Source organism: Cuculus canorus, chromosome 6 (assembly GCF_017976375.1).
Source record: "Cuculus canorus isolate bCucCan1 chromosome 6, bCucCan1.pri, whole genome shotgun sequence".
Classification (NCBI taxonomy): Eukaryota; Metazoa; Chordata; class Aves; order Cuculiformes; family Cuculidae; genus Cuculus; species Cuculus canorus.
The window spans coordinates 22429889-22445794 of record NC_071406.1 but is presented as its reverse complement, the minus strand read 5'-3'; the positions used below and the strand labels follow the sequence as shown (position 1 = coordinate 22445794).

General features: G+C 38.8%; 1 protein-coding gene across 5 annotated transcripts in view; it reads right to left on the bottom strand.

Annotated features, from left to right (window-relative positions):
* The window catches only part of DYNC1I2 (dynein cytoplasmic 1 intermediate chain 2), a 30634-nt gene extending 19690 nt beyond the window's left edge, over positions 1-10944 (bottom strand). The window contains exons 1-5 of one of the 5 annotated variants that reach the window (XM_054070145.1): positions 10709-10944; positions 9227-9344; positions 7704-7818; positions 4370-4460; positions 851-910 (exon numbers count right to left, since the gene is read on the bottom strand). In XM_054070145.1, the coding sequence (XP_053926120.1) occupies positions 851-910; positions 4370-4460; positions 7704-7818; positions 9227-9334 (374 nt within the window). In that variant the 5' untranslated portion in view covers positions 9335-9344; positions 10709-10944. The remainder of the gene's footprint in view (positions 1-850; positions 911-4369; positions 4461-7703; positions 7819-9226; positions 9345-10708) is intronic. The other 4 variants (XM_054070146.1, XM_054070144.1, XM_054070147.1 and 1 more) reach the window with 4 other exon arrangements.
* Between the last annotated feature and the right edge of the window lie 4962 nt (positions 10945-15906).

Here is a 15906-nt window from a genome sequence, read left to right as displayed (position 1 = left end):
ACAGCAGTGGTTCTATGATTTTAAAGCTTAAAATTTGGCTTCATTATTCTGAAAGAAAAAGCATTTTCTGTCTTTTAATTTTGCTGCCTGTTTTTGTCTACCTCTAAGATACTATTTTGAATGCAGAACTAAAAGTCTAATCCGGAACCCACACCAGCAAGTGATTTACCCAGAATACCACACTGAAATCCTCTGAGCTTCCTAACTTTAGCTTATGAAAGATCCCATAAATGCAGACATAGCTAGTATCAAGCTACAATACATAACATATTTCCAAAAAACCACACAACACTAATTCAGTCACTGTACCTTGCTATAAAAGATAATTTCAGTATGTGTTGTAGTAATACTGCATTGACCAAACAACAATTTATTTCTATCAAGTTTAGTTTCTTGTTATCCATCCCTCTCATAAGATAAATGTAGAAGAGTAGCCTCTTTTAAAAGGTTTTGGTGGGAAGAATCATATTTCTTACAGCACACTATGAAGTTTAGTAAGTGTTTATAACGAATTACAGCTTTTATAAACATATTTGTAAGAAAAGATGGGAGTCACTATTTTTAAAGTTATTCTAAGGTTTTTATTTAAAAAAAACGACTTTTTTAAAGTTTACATTTAGCCAAAGAAAAACATGAATAATAAGTATGTTATTAGAAATAAGCATCTTAGGTATAGTAAATAATACAAAAATTTCCCATTGCAGGAAAACTGCACTAAGTCTAGGGACAAAGAATTTCAGTTATTTACACAACAATCTTTTAACAACAACCTGAAGTCTTAAAGAAAAAAAATAAGCTCTTATTATCCATAAGTACATGCAAGAGGGAATATAAGAAATCTATGCAATACCCCAGATCGGAATCAGAGTGGAGCTGAAGAACTGATGGATCAGTATCCCAATGCAGCGTCCTGATACCCCAGGTTGAGCAATCATGCAGCATTAGCAAAAAAGGCCAGAGATTAGTGAAGCAAATACACACTATGAAATGCTAGAGCTACAGTAAGCTTATAGTTATTTCATTGTTCACAAGATACAAAGCAATGCAACATCAGTTAAGGGAAATCTGGCAAACATTCAGTGCAGTAATACATGCAGTAAATCCAAAAGTTAAAAAGCAAACACAGAATTCAGAGCTCTTAGGAAAGAATTAAATTATTTTAAAGAATGAGAGTTAAAGATCTGCACACAAATGTAGCCTTTACGAGAGGCAAACTAAATACCTCAAATACTGACAAAGGCCATGAAAAACATCAAATTCCTTTAAAAATCTGTTCAGATCTGTTCATGTCATATGAAGACAGATTTGTCAACATAATGCAATCTTGCCCACAGCAGTAAATGTGGAAGAAACTATCGTATTGGTAAAGGAAATGAGTCAACACATAAGCTTTTTGGTAGGGGGGCAAAAATGCATTTCCACTGGGATAGAGAACTGCTAGAGTTTCCGAGATGTGACATTGCAGTAATTATGGGTTAAGCACTGCCTTGGGCTTGTAAGTGTCATCTGATTTGGAGCCAACTCCATTTAAGATATTTAAATCTCTTAGAAATAGTAGGCTTTACATTAACAACACATTTCAAAGTCAAGCGTAATAATTAACAGAATATTTCCATTTCAAGTTGCTTTTGTATCAGAAGAAATATGAAGGGTGAAATAAATCTCCCCTCTCCCTCCATTTTTAGCCTTCATGCCTTCACAAATTTTCCTTTAAGCTGCTACCAGGATTAGGCAGAATACAAAATAAGCTTATAAAAGAGATTAAGAGTTGAACACGCATGTTTTTTCTGAAGTTCTTAGATAATACTATTTTTTTATTTATCATAAAACGTGATTAAAAAGACTAATATTTTACTATGATAAGTCAATAAAATTTTCCATTTCCATCCCATACATGGTAATGTTCTTATAAACCAGGCACAGGATACCTAAAGGTAAAGTCAATCTCAAAAATGTCCAGGCAATGCCATGAAATCTCATAAACAGATTTCAGAAATCTCATAAACAGATGTGTCATACACTACCCTATTCTTGTAGAAAGTATGCATTAGAATGATAATTAATTATAGCTTATTAAAGAACTACAAATCCACGGTCTTCATATTTAGAAACTCATTCTACATAAGCCATTGCTGTGGATGCAATAGCAGTTAATATATAAATCTCTAAAACCTTTCCATAACTGTTGTGCTTCAGAAAACACCCCATTTTACCAAAAATTACTTTGAGTATCCTTATTCTTTAGACCTCTATTTTTCTTGACCAAATAGATGTAAGTCTGGGGTTTAACTTGGTGCCTGAGACATTAAGCCAGATATTGCTCATATATTGTTCAATCGTGCATTAAAAAAAAAAAAAATTAAGGAAAACCAAACCACCACCCCACCCCCCGACCTTCTTTCAATAGTTGCTTCAGTGGTACTGAGGACACTCTGCTTTTTAAAACAGCTCAAGTCAACAAGCAGGACAGGATACACAGTTAAATACTTCTCAGAGATATACACTTCTACAATAATGGTAACATTCCGAGATAAAACTCACCTATTACATGTGTTAACAAAATGATATAAAATACTGATCCTTTTGCTTTCCAGATGTTTGTTATGCCTTAAGTTAAATGAACTCATCTACAAGCTTCAGTGAATAGAAATTTCTGTTCTTCCACATATGCCCAAACTTCCCTGTATTCAGGCATATTCCTATTGCTTCCTGCATCTCTAAAAAGCATTTTCTGCATTTAAAGTAATTCTATGAAGCATCCGCCTAACCTAAAAGTAAATCAAGTGTATTGATTTCCAGTCTTGAATTTATGCTCTGAACTGAGGAAAAGAGAGAACTGTATGAAACTGGGAACCAAAACTCTTTCCTGATGAAAATGAAGCAAGACAGATGGAAGTAACAGCAGGAACAGTCTGAACACTGCTCTACTAATTGCTAAATAAGTAAAGTTGCTGGGAAGATTCAGCATCAGAGGTGAAAAGATTAAAGCACCAAAGGGCAATATCTTTGTAAAGTATAACTGCATCACAGACCATGGCCACAGACCAAAAAAAGCGCCAAACTGAAAAAATAAACTGATATCAAGGGGTTTATTTTAAGACTCTCAAGCGTAGTGGAACAACTCTGGCTTTCTAACACGTCTCACACTGATATGAAAGTCATCTGTGAAAAGCCAGTGATATCACACAGTTCAACTTTTCCCATTAACTTTCAGGTTCAATCAGGAATGCATCCATCAGGAAAGCTGTGCAAATTTGTACCGATTTACTAGGATATAGATGCTTTTATAGGGGATGGGGAATCTTGAATATTTTCAGATTAAGGTTGTGTATACAGTTATGCACGTGTAATGCACACATACAAGATGTTACTGCAGTCTTTTTAGGAGGTGTTTCAAAGAGGTGTTTTAACTCTTTCTCAAAAAGATCTACTCAAAAAAAGCACAAAAGTAACAGGTAACTGCTTTAGCAACTGTGGTTTTACTAAACTTCATTCACAATGTGTTCTCAGTAAATTTTAAGTACCCTAATTTAATTTGCTGAGAAAACATAAGTTACCAAAACTAATCAGGTAAATACTGCTCCTATCTATAGACTGTGCATGGGAAACAGTAGAAATATCTTTTGGAAGCAGCATTTCCCACGTTATCACCCCCCATATGCTGCCACTCTGAACTCCTAAGTTTAGCAGAAATATTTACCTGACTCTCTAAAGCAGCATATCTCAAACTGTCATACAAAAAAAAAAAAGTCAAATAGATGTGGCAAGTACTGGAACTGAAAAAAAGCCAGCTGTGGCTGTACTAACATGGTGCTATGTTTTAGCCAAATGAGAGAGATTGTGAGTGGTATAGTTGTGTTACAGGGTTGGCTGCAGGGTGAAATAACAAGAAATACTGTTCAAAGAAACAGAAAAAAAAAATCAGAAGCAAGGCAAAATTTGTAGATAGTACCTTTTATTAGGTCACGTAGTATAGAGGGGAAAAAGGGAATTGTCTATCATCGACACACGCTCTCCTACAGAAAGGGCTGAGAAGAGCCCAGAAGTTAGACTTAAGAGTTTTCGATTTTCCTGAGACCTTCATGCTTACAAGAACATTACCACAAGACATTCAGACTCATTTTACTTGAAACTTGCAAGTGTAAACAACTCTGCATTAATGTTGGTAATTTCAAATTAGGAAGCGTAGTTTAATTTCAAATTTTACTCTAAAGCACTTCTGTAAAACAGTCACTGTTGACAGATTCAGTAACATTGTAACCTCATATTATTATATTATAATCAAGTAATTAACCTCGATCTCTTCTAAAGCTTAATTGTTCATAATATGACAACTAAGCAAAAGAATATGACAAGGAAAGTGACATACCTAGATCCAACAGCGCCATCACCAGAGTCCTGGCTTCCAGCCTCGCTTGGTGTACTCACAGATTTGGAAGACGGAGAGGTAGGAGGAGGGACTAAATAGTGAAACAGACAGGTATCCGCTGTTACTACTCGTAGAGGTTGCACAGCTTAGGATGTTTTCAAATTAATTTAACATGAAGTAATTAAAAAAAAAGTGATGGTAAAAAAAAAATACATGGATGAAAATGAACAGTAGAAAGAGAGGGGAAAAGACCATGTTAACAACTCATGCTAGACTTCCATGCAATTGTTTGGCATTTATGCATCTGGAGCATACAAAGAGACACGGAGGGGAAGACATTTAAGTGAAAATGAATTGAAAACAATATTTTTAAACTGAACTTCTGACAAATGATGGCATCAACTTTCAAAGGGTAATTTCCACCAAATCATGTTGCTTAAACATAAAAGCAAGATAGTCTGTAATATAGCTTTGATACCAGTTTTTCTTAAAAATTAGACACTGAATGTATTTAACTGGTAATTTTGTTTCAAAATATATAATCATTGAAACATGCCTCCCAAAAAGTGGCTTTGTCATCCAGCACACTGCTATTTTTGCTCTAGTTTGAATCAAATTAACACAAATTCTGTGTACTACAACATTCATGCTTGCTTTTTACTAACAAACAGCCTAGTCCTGTTATATTAAAATGTTTTCTTAATAATTAGTTCATTTTCAGCATGTAGATGAAGACTGTGAATACTGTTTAGAAAGCAACATGTTTTCTGGAACTGTTACATAACAATGAATTATATCATGCAATCTGATCCAAACACAAGCTATTTTCGACATATCTCTTAACTTTTCTTTTGAGAAATAGAGAAACTCATCATTTAATGAAACTTAGGTTTATGCTTAAGAATCAAAGTGTCTTGAAAGTCCTCATTTGCTTCATGTTTCAGCAGTATGTAAAACACTCATAGAACACATTCACTCCTTAGCAACCCTTAAAAAGCACCTTTAACCAACTGAACGTAAGTTATCTACATGAACTGCTATCCAGTCTGTCGGGCTAGGCAAGGGAAAATTCTGACGCTAGATCTGCAACGTTTATACAGAACTTCCTGAAATCACAGGTATGTTGTGAATTCTGAAGAATGCTTTCATCCCACACCAAACACAGACACGACCCTGGTTAACAAAAATCCTAACCTTAACTTACAAAATCAAAGCAAATACTTCACTTTATTAAAAAGTCATTCCTCCTACAGGAGAGACTTTTGGATAGGTCTAGAGTTACATTATGAATTCATACATTTACGCACTTAATACATATATTCACATAAATATGGGTGTGTATGTTGCCACAATTTATACTAAAGGACAGACCCATAGGCTTTTCTATTACTCTACTACTTTTGTTTGTATCAGAAACGATGTCATTTTCACGTCACCCTTTCTTAACCGAAGAGGTGACATCCAGCCCCAGCAAGCAGCAAGCACGGCCAAAAGGCTCCGGCAGCTCAGTTCTGATGATACAGTGCCCTCTTGTGGGGCAAACTTTTCAAGAGTCTTCCCACTAACGAGGTGGGATCTAACGACCTCTTAGGAAAGGAGCGAGTGTAAGTCCACCTGCCCCAACAGAGGATGAAATTATAATACTTTCTGGAAAGTTATCTTGGTTCACTAACTTCTGGCTTTTTACATAACGAATATGGTAGACACCAAAAGCATACTTACATTATTGAGGCCCCCTCTCCCATAAAAGAGGTGTCCCTCTCTGTCAGGTAACAGGACAGCAATTACCTCAGGAATTTTTAATACAATTTTCTATGAAGGAATCTAATCTGAAGCTATCCATCTACACTGACAATACAAGCTCAGGCTATCAGCACACCGAGCTGGTCAGCTGTGAGTTAGCTTCAGTTCAGGTGTATGATTGCTGTATTATTGTACTTTGCCAGTATCCAGTCAGCAGAACTACTGAGAGGTAGTCATTATGACGTTTTAGTTTGATTTAGGATCCAGCTCAGGTCTGGGTATCTTGAAAGGGAATAGAATGAATCCCCCGTGAAATTGTGCACATTGAAGGATGTGGCTAAGTAGACGCTCAGTGGAATTAAAAACAACACTTGCAAGGGTGTGCCCTGGTCTTGCATGACAGCACCTGAAATAGATTTCCACGAACAGCTATCTAAGCCCCTGCAATGACTTGCCTTGAGGACCAGTTACACTGTGGTTTATAGATTCTAGCAGATTTAAAAAAACACCAACAACCACGATATGCATTTCTGCAAGAGTCTCATCAGCTGCCTTAGCAAAACCTCACACAAGAAAGCGTTCAGCTACTAGTCTGCCAAGCAAGATCTCTAGAAGGTTAAGAACTGATGACTTAAAATGCTGTACACTAGCGCTAACATAGCCCAAATGCAGCATCTAAACTGTGATAACAGGTCAAACTACTAAATGCGACTGCTGAGGCTGTTGGAATGGGAGCAGCTGTAATGGTGCTTATTCCTCATTCTCTTTTGAAGATGTCGGGATGATGCAAAAGCAATTATGAAGATGTAGTTGCAGATCTACTATATCCATAACAAATTCTCACCATTTTTTATTTGCAATTCCATTTGAAACAGACCCTCACCACTGAGCCAAAGTTTTAAACCCTTTAGATTTCAGGGCCAAAGACAAGAAGTGGAGATGAATTATCACCCTCTTTGCTTTCCTCTTCCGGAGAGCTGTGGCTATGTAAAGGCAAAAAGCAACAACCAATACGGTAACCCATCCAAGAAAGGTGCAGATAGGAATCATCATCCCCATTAGTGAAATTTTATACTTGCCCTTGCTATTGTTCCATCAAAGTCAATCAGGTATTTGAGGTAAGGGAAACTAGCACATAAATGACACAGAAAGGAAACGAGACAATTCTGCACAAAAATACTGGAATTAAAATTTGGCATTATGGAAAAGAGAAAGGAAAAAAAGCCACAGGAGAATATGCAGGGAAAATATGAAAAATAAAAACAAATAAATGTTATTTACATATTTTAACTGAAAGACTCCAAATAATCTACTGAGTGTAAAGCATATCTTCTACAAAATAGTATTAGTAATATGTACTGAAGCACATAATTTGACATTTATAACAAAGATCATGCACAATAAATAAAACAGTACAAAATCCAGACATATAAACCACCAAAAAAATACTGGCCAGAGAATATTATATGCTAACAAAAGGCAAACAAAAACCCACTACCACCACTAACTAACCCCCCAAAACCACACATCCCCAAAATAAGCTAAACAAAATCCCCAAACATTTATCTCAAATTAATGTTAACATTCCTACCAACAGGAGATTCGGGTGTCAACCCCATGCTCTGAAGCAGTGCTTCAGCTTCTCTTCTCTTCTTTTCAAGATCAGATTCCTCTTGTACAGGAAGAGCATCTTTCTTCTGATCAGTCTAAAAACAATTCAATAATTAAGTTACAACATTTAACCAGTATTAAAAACTGTTTTACTTATTTTTTTGAGATCTCTTAGGCTCTGTTATGCTACTGAAATCTATCATCATATAGGTTAGATATTTTACCGTAGTAATTCTCACGGTCCTTTCTGTAAATAAATTAGACAAGAATCACCAAATTTTTTAGCTTGTCTACTGTCTTCAAAAGACATATAACATACAAAAGTGCCTTCTCATTTGTCAAAGTGACTGACACTTCATAATACCAAGAATACCTTTTTTACGCTAATGCTAAGCACTGTAAAATGCAAAGACTAAAAAAAAGCATAATGTACCTGTAGATAAAAGTACTTTAAAGACACAGTCATATTGTTCAAATTCTGAAATGACAGTAACTGTGTCAAAGAAAACACTACAGGGTTGGAATTATGGTAAAGTCACCCCTCTGGTCAAGCAAGTAGTAGGACCCTTGGTTAAACAGGACACATATTAAAGTGTACAGCAATTAAGAAATATGTTTAAGATGCAAAAGTGATGAGACAGTATATCTGTATTTCAAATCATTTTTTTAAAAACAGAACCATCACCAAAGTGATTAGTGAGAGCGCTTTTTTTTGGACCCCTGTTTTTACAAAAAAATAGAAAGTCTTAAACTTTGAGGTAATCTCAAGTTCACGGGGCATTTAAGATATAAATAGATTTCCTAGAATTCTGTTACTGCCTGCTAGATTTCATGAAAAAAAATTACACCCCCATAACTTAGAAATCATACAAGCTCTACTGTGAAGGATGCTGAACACTTGCTATCTTTCCAAGCTCATTTAACTGCTCAGGAAAAACACAGTAATAACTAACTGACTGTCACATAAAGAGAGAAATCCAGAAGACTGTTAACAAATCACATCTGATGTGCAAGTATCATATACATCCCAAAGGTTGATCCGATCCTAAAATTCAGGGTAACGGGCAGAAGAATGTAGTAGCACGTTGTTTGTACAATACTGAGAGTCAGACAACTCGTATGGACGTCCTCAGAACTGTGCTTTAGAAATAAGCTATCCAAGTAACACTGTCACATCTCATTAAGCAGAGATTTTGTGCAATACTTCACAGTGATTTGATTAAAATCAATTGTGTGCGTGGGACATCATTAGAAATCCACACTTTATGCAAGTGTAAGATTCAAAAAAAAAAAAAGTTAACTTACCATATGACTAATTCTAAAGAAAACAGTAGGTGTTTGCTCTATTAAGAAAAGAATAAAGCTACATTTGCATCAGCAACCTACCATTACACAGACACTCCCCGAGTAGCACGCAGTAAAAGGCTAAGTGAATGTACCTTTAAATTTTGGCCAATTTACATAGACAAACAGTCAAATTTCAAAGAGAAAATTATTTCTTACTTCTTTTTTCTTTCTTTCTTCCTCTTTCCTTTTCTTCTCTTCCCTGATTTGAGCTAATCGCTGCTTCTTTCGTTCCAACTCTGCCTTCAGTTCGCTTTTGTCAGACATGGCTGAAACACTGATCAACAGAAATATCACCGTTTGTCTTTGGTTTGGGTTTTTGTCTTGTTTTGATGATAACAGCTTTCCTTTAAATAAGCTATCATTAAGGGAACGCTACAGTTTACTAAAATCAGAGCTATGAAGTCTTAAAATAAGAACTAAAAAAACCCCACCACATTTCTATTTCCACATTTCTTTCCTTTAACACATTCTCAATATTAAAGGGGTTGATTTAAAAGAAACAGAGAAAACTATGCTATGGTGACAGCATCCCTTCCTAAGGTAGCTCTGACACTGTTTGAGGGAAGAATGCTTTGAAAAAAACATTAGGCACCAAAGATGAGATCATCCAATCTTGCTGTAGGACTCTACCGGTACAGAGCCAACTATGAGACTGAAAACAGCAAGCAGAGTACCAACACAACATCTACCTTTTCGTTTTCACTTTGACAGCTTAAATATTGGCATGCTATAACTCGGCAGCATGTAAGCTATATATCGTGCTACATACAGCTGTAGGATTCATAGTACAGATTTATAAAAAAAAAAAAAATCTATCAGGATTACTATAAATTGCAAGACAAGTAAGTACAAGTCTGCTGTCCAAAAAAACCCTGTAAAATATGTGCATTATCATGTTTTTTCCTCAAAATTTTGCATGCTGCTAAGAAACTGGGTGACCTTTTTTAAAGACAAAAATTCCACAAAAAGTTTTGCTACATAACTAACTCAATTAAGTACAGACAAAAAGGTCAACAATAAAGTGAAAAAAAAAAAAACCTCTTGAGAACTTAAAAAAGATTTAGAACACAGGTGTGAAAAACTGTGTGAAGTGTCTGAGCAAATAAAAGCTTAATTTTACTGCTTTTAAGTGAACCCAAGTTGAGGAATGTACAGCAGTTCTACAGGCGATGAGGGATCTACAAATGCTTTTGCACTAAGCTTGATACGAAGGACACCAGATTAAGCATCAGTAACAGAACTATTCATTAATTTAAAACTAAGAACACCCAGCACGCACAGCACGCCTAAGCGCCGCACAGGATGTGCAAGGCTCACACGTCTACCCCGACATCCCTACTAGCACGACCATCGGGGTAAATGTACACATTTCTCCTTGCCATCTGCAAACATTTAAGAGCCAGTAAATAAATACACTTTCAGCATTTTAAACCGGCATCACCGCGTTCTCCGAAGCGGCGCCGCGGAGGCGCCCCGTCACCGCCCGGCCCGCCCCGGCCTCCCCGCGCCGAGGCCCTCTGAGGAACCCACGGGGACCCGCCCAGACCCCGCCACGCCTGGCAGCGCGCTCAGACCCTGACGGGCGCCCCCGGGCCCCCCAGTCGCCAGGCGGGGCCGAGAGAAGGGGGCTCCGCGCACCTGGACCGGGCCCCGCCGCCTCCCCGAAGCCCCGCGACGCAGCCTACGGCGGGCGCCGAGGGCCAAACTACCTCCGGCAGCGGAGAGCGCGGAGGGACGCGCCGACGCCCGACGCGTTCGCACCGTCAGCGGAGCGACACGGGGAGCGGCGCGAGAACAGGCTTCTTCCGCAGGCCTCGCACCGCCGGGCGCCGGTGGTGCCGCTCGGAGAACAAGGGCTGTGGGCGTGGGGCGGGGCGGCCGCGCGCGGGCTGGCGGGAGCGGTAGTTCGGGGGGGGGCAGCGCGGAGCGAGCGCCGCCGCCTGGCCGGGAGCGGCATCGCCTGCGGGGAACAAGGGGCGGGGCGAGGGGGATGCTGCGCTCCAGGGAAGTTTAATGAGGTACCAGGAGTAACTTCTTCGCCGAAAGGGCTATCGGGCATTAGAGTTAATTGATAAGTTTGTTGATTTGTATGTTTATTTATCTCGTCATATAAATCTGTCTGATATCTAGAGCCATAGAATCACTAGGTTGGAAAAGACCTCTTGGATCATCGAGTCCAACCATTCCTCTCTGCCACTAAACCATGTCCCAGAGCACCTCATCTACCCATCTTTTAAATACCTCCAGGAATGGTGACTCCACCCCCTCTCTGGGCAGCCTCTGCCAATGCCCGGTGACCCCTTCTGTGAAAATTGTTTTCCTAATATCCAGTCTGAACCTCCTGTGGTGCAGCTTGAGGCCATTCCCTCTTGTCCTGTCCCCTGTCACTTGGGAGAAGAGGCCAACACCCACCTCTCTACAACCTCCTTTCAGGTAGTTGTAGAGAGTAATAAGGTCTCCCCTCAGCCTCCTCTTCTCCAGGCTAAACAACCCCAGCTCTCTCAGCCGCTCCTCATAAGACTTGTTCTCCAGCCCCTTCACCAGCTTTGTTGCTCTTCTCTGGACACGCTCCAGAGCCTCAATATCCTTCTTGTAGCGAGGGGCCAGAACTGAACACAAGATTTGAGGTGCGACCTCACCAGTGCTGAGTCCAGGGGCAGAATAACCTCTCTGGTCCTACTGGTCACGCTGTTTCTGATACTAGCCAAGGTGCCATTGGCCTTCTCGGCCACCTGGGCACACTGCTGGCTCATGTTCAGCCACTGTCAATCAACACCCTCAGGTCCTTCTCCTCCAGGCAGCTTTCCAGCCGCTCTTCCTCTAGTATGTAGATAATACGCAGACAATTTCCAGACATGGATAAATAACCTGAAAGAATAAGCACTCTCTTAGATTTGCAAGAATTTATCAATATGCTTAGTTGTCTTGTAAGATGTAGCTGTTTTAGGTCAAGAGAGAACCTCTCTTAGGGCTGCAAGAATTTGTTGATGTGCTTAATTGACGTGTGAGATGTAGTTGTCTTGGGTCAGGAGACAGCCCCAAGGGAGTTTCCAGACATGGTTGGATAACCTAAAAAAATAAACATTCTTTGAGGACTTACACAGTCCTTTGTCTAAAACTAGTATACATACCCACTGCTTTTGTAAGACGGTATGCCGTTTTTAGAAGGGCATCTGATTCAGCACTGAATTGTAAAATAAAAATTTTATTGCCTTTGCTTTGAAGACTTTGTCCTTTTCAATATTTTACCAGCGAATAAGTGTTTCTTACAGGCACTGGCAGAGCTGCCTGGGAGGTGGTAGAGTCCCCATCCCTGGAGGTGTTTGAAAGAGATGTGGTGCTCAGGTGATACAAGAAGTAGTTACTGCTGCAAAAAGTGGAATGTTTTGATTTAAGGTAATGCAGAGTTAATTTTCTGTATAGCTAGTTTTCTAACTTCATTTAAGTTTCATTTAAGTAACTGTATTTTTTTAATGTTAGACAGAATGTCCCTCTGATAGCATGGTTTTTATAGCATGTTTTTTTTAGTGTTTTTCCAGACACTGTCCTTTGAGAAATGATAATGTCCTTTGTTAAGTGTGATCTGTGCTGAACAGATGGGTCTTCTATAATCACTTCTGTTTGCCGACTTTCCCTATCTCAAATGCAAGGTCACACAAAGAACTGGCTCAAGCTAGCAGAGATTTGGCTATTGTGAAGTTCATAATAACATTTAAATTAGTCCTTGCAAAGTAATAGAATATGCATAAGATTTCTGGGAAAATTAATACATATGCATGTAGGTAGGAAATAGGTTCTGTAACCAGCTCTTGTCTTGTTGTGTGTGATTGATGCAGATCATTCCTTCATGCGTCCAGCACTGTAAAAAACGGTGCTTGCTTTCTAAAACTCAAAAATGAGTCTTAGAGAGTTTATTTGCTGTCATTTTTCGTATCACAGGGATATGGTTTACTGGTGGACAGATATAGTTGGACTCGATGACCTCAAAAGGCTTTTCAACCAAAAAATTCTGATTCTATGATTTTTCGGTTTGGCTTCCCCAGAGATCGAGGATCCACACTGGGCACCACTGCGCCTGATGTGGACAGTGACTGAACTGTGTGGTTTGAATTCTTAGACTGCACAGGCAGGTGGCCACAGTCACTTCAGTGGTCTGAGGATAAAGTATCAGGCTAGGGGCAAAGTGCCCCACAGGAAACCTGTTTTGTGTGGACATCAGTTGGCAGCATTCAGCTGTCAGGCTGGTGGGGCGTTGTGCATCAGCAGCCCACTTCGCTGTGCGTGCTGTGTAGGGTAAACCTGTGCAAACTCAGCCTGCCGCAGTGGCATGGTGTGGGAATGAAATGACACAGTTCATTTTGTTACAATTACCAACAGAGATTTTGCTGTTCCTGGTTGTCCTAAATTAATAAGTAAATTGTCACTTGTGTCCTGTGGAAACATACGTTGAGTTTTCCTACCTCTTTTCCCTAACTACTGAGCTAGTGCCACTGACCAGCATCTCAGTGAAGGGCTTGATTTCTAAGTCTGATGGTCTTCTAAAACTTTGCTTATCAAAGCAGAGTTAATATAGACAATTTTTATAGTTCAAGTGGAGCATGTGTTCACAACACTGAAATGAAATTTTTAAAGCAATAATTGACAGCTCCAGAGAGGGTTAAATTGGAATAATTTATTTAAAATCATTGAATCAACAAACATCTATGTCTGGTAAGTATATGTTCTGAACTCCTGCTGACAAGCACTGGAAAAAGACTATGTTTGCGGTCAGGCTCTGTGAGGCTGCAGTCCCGTTATGTATCATGAGCTGAACAATTTGGTCGGTACTTTTCTGGGGTAGCTCCGTGGAGAACTTCAGTTGCTGCAGTGTTGATCATTTACACCTCTGTAGTCTTCCATGTGAGTCAGGGTTCATACTATATCTTGAAAAAAATTAGAAAAAATATCTTGTCTAGATGGCTTCTGATCATTGAATAACCCACATGCATTTTGTAAGGGTATGGGTGTTACCGTTCAGAAAAACAATAAGTGAAACTGTCAAAGAAAATTGTATGATGTGCAAGAGAAGGGGTTGCATTTTTCTTCAGAGATGGAAATAAGAAGATGATAGTAATGAACTTCCAGAAACAGCTGTCATCTTTGAATTTATTTGCCAGAATTTTCTAATATCACTTAGGATAACGTGGATACCTGAGAACAGGAATATGTGTTTTATTCTGTATTTTACACATGCTTATTGTTTGGCCATTTATTATTAATTTTGTATTTGAAGCTTTCCAGTAATATTTTTCAAGTTTACATATAAAATTATGAGTGTAGGAGCCAGATATTTCACATTTATAATGAATTTAGCCAATTGATTTTTGGTAATTGGTCTTCAACACTGAAGTGTGTTTCTTGGCCCGGAACCTACACATATCTGCTGAAGGTCATGTTGTTGGTTTTTATATTAATCTTTGATTTTAGAACACTGTAACTACAACGGCTAATTTTTGCAGCACTGACATCCCCCTTTGTAAAGGATAGCTATAGTTTTCAAATAGCTCTATCTGGGTGAGTTCAGCAGTGACAAAAGCACTGGCAGAAAGCTAACTCTATACAAATACATTTGTGATTTTTTTTTAGCAGTCATTGATCTCACAAGTAATAGCAGTTTAAATTTAAATATTCTGATACGTTTGTCATTAGCTGAAAGGCTCAATAGGTGTGTGGTGGGGGGAGGTTTGAGAGAGCATGCTGGTTGTACATGGTTACAAGTGAATCTTTTCTTCTAGCCTTAGCTTCCTGGTGACAGTATCTTTCAGTATAGCGACCTCCAATTTTATCATGGTCTCTGAGAATACAGAGAAGTTTTACTGTGAGGTGGACCCTTTCTGTATCTAGGGCTAGGAAAACAGGTTGGAGGGTTTTTTATGCACCAATTCTGCATAAACAGAATTTTGAGACATGTAAAGGAATGATAAAATTAAATCTGGTCTCTGCTGCAGATGAGCAGGAATCCAGACTAAATACAGGATAACATTCGATTTCAAAGAGCCTCTACTTTTGTCTTTTGGAGAACATTAGACTTATGTGCTGCCTGTATCAGAAGAAGGGTAGACCATAAGGCCAAATGGACTCTCACCCGTTTTTGTCACCTCATTGTGCTGCTGAAGAATAGAAGTTTGCTCTGGAGCACGAGCCCAAGATCTGTACTGGAGAGTGTAGCTCCCTCCTCAGCAAACTGCCACTGCTGTGCTGTCCTCTCTGGCAGTACGAGAGACTGGGAAATGGCAGCTGACCTACCTTTCTACAGTAAGGCTCCATTTTAGTTTTCCTTTTTTTTTTCTCATATTTTGGGAAAATTAAAAATCAATTTTACAGACTTAATGGAATTGAAATACTCAGGAAGATCTCATCCTGTAATGTGAAGATATAACTTTTCTAGGATCATTTAATAGACTGTGACACTTTTTCCCCGAGAAAATTTGCTGCATTGCTAATAATAGCTTTCTCTCTGTCCTTCTCCCCCCTTTCCTGTCCCTGCTAGATGGACATATTTAGTTTCTGTTGTGTCAAAATAAGGTGATAGTGAATTATGAGTCCTTTCTGAGATGAGAATACTTTTGCAATCTGGTGACCTTCGGCACAAACCATATGCGCTAGTGAATGGTCCAGGACTTAGGAGTGATTCACTGCTAAGCATTATAGAAAATAGATTTACCAGCTGAAAAATTCCAAGGCAAGTTTTCTTTCCTCTGTGTACGATGCTCTCATTTTTTTCTATTACATGGTTAAGAAGAGAGGAGATGATGATAGCTCCTTAAAGGATCCTGGAATGCACCAAAACCTGTGCT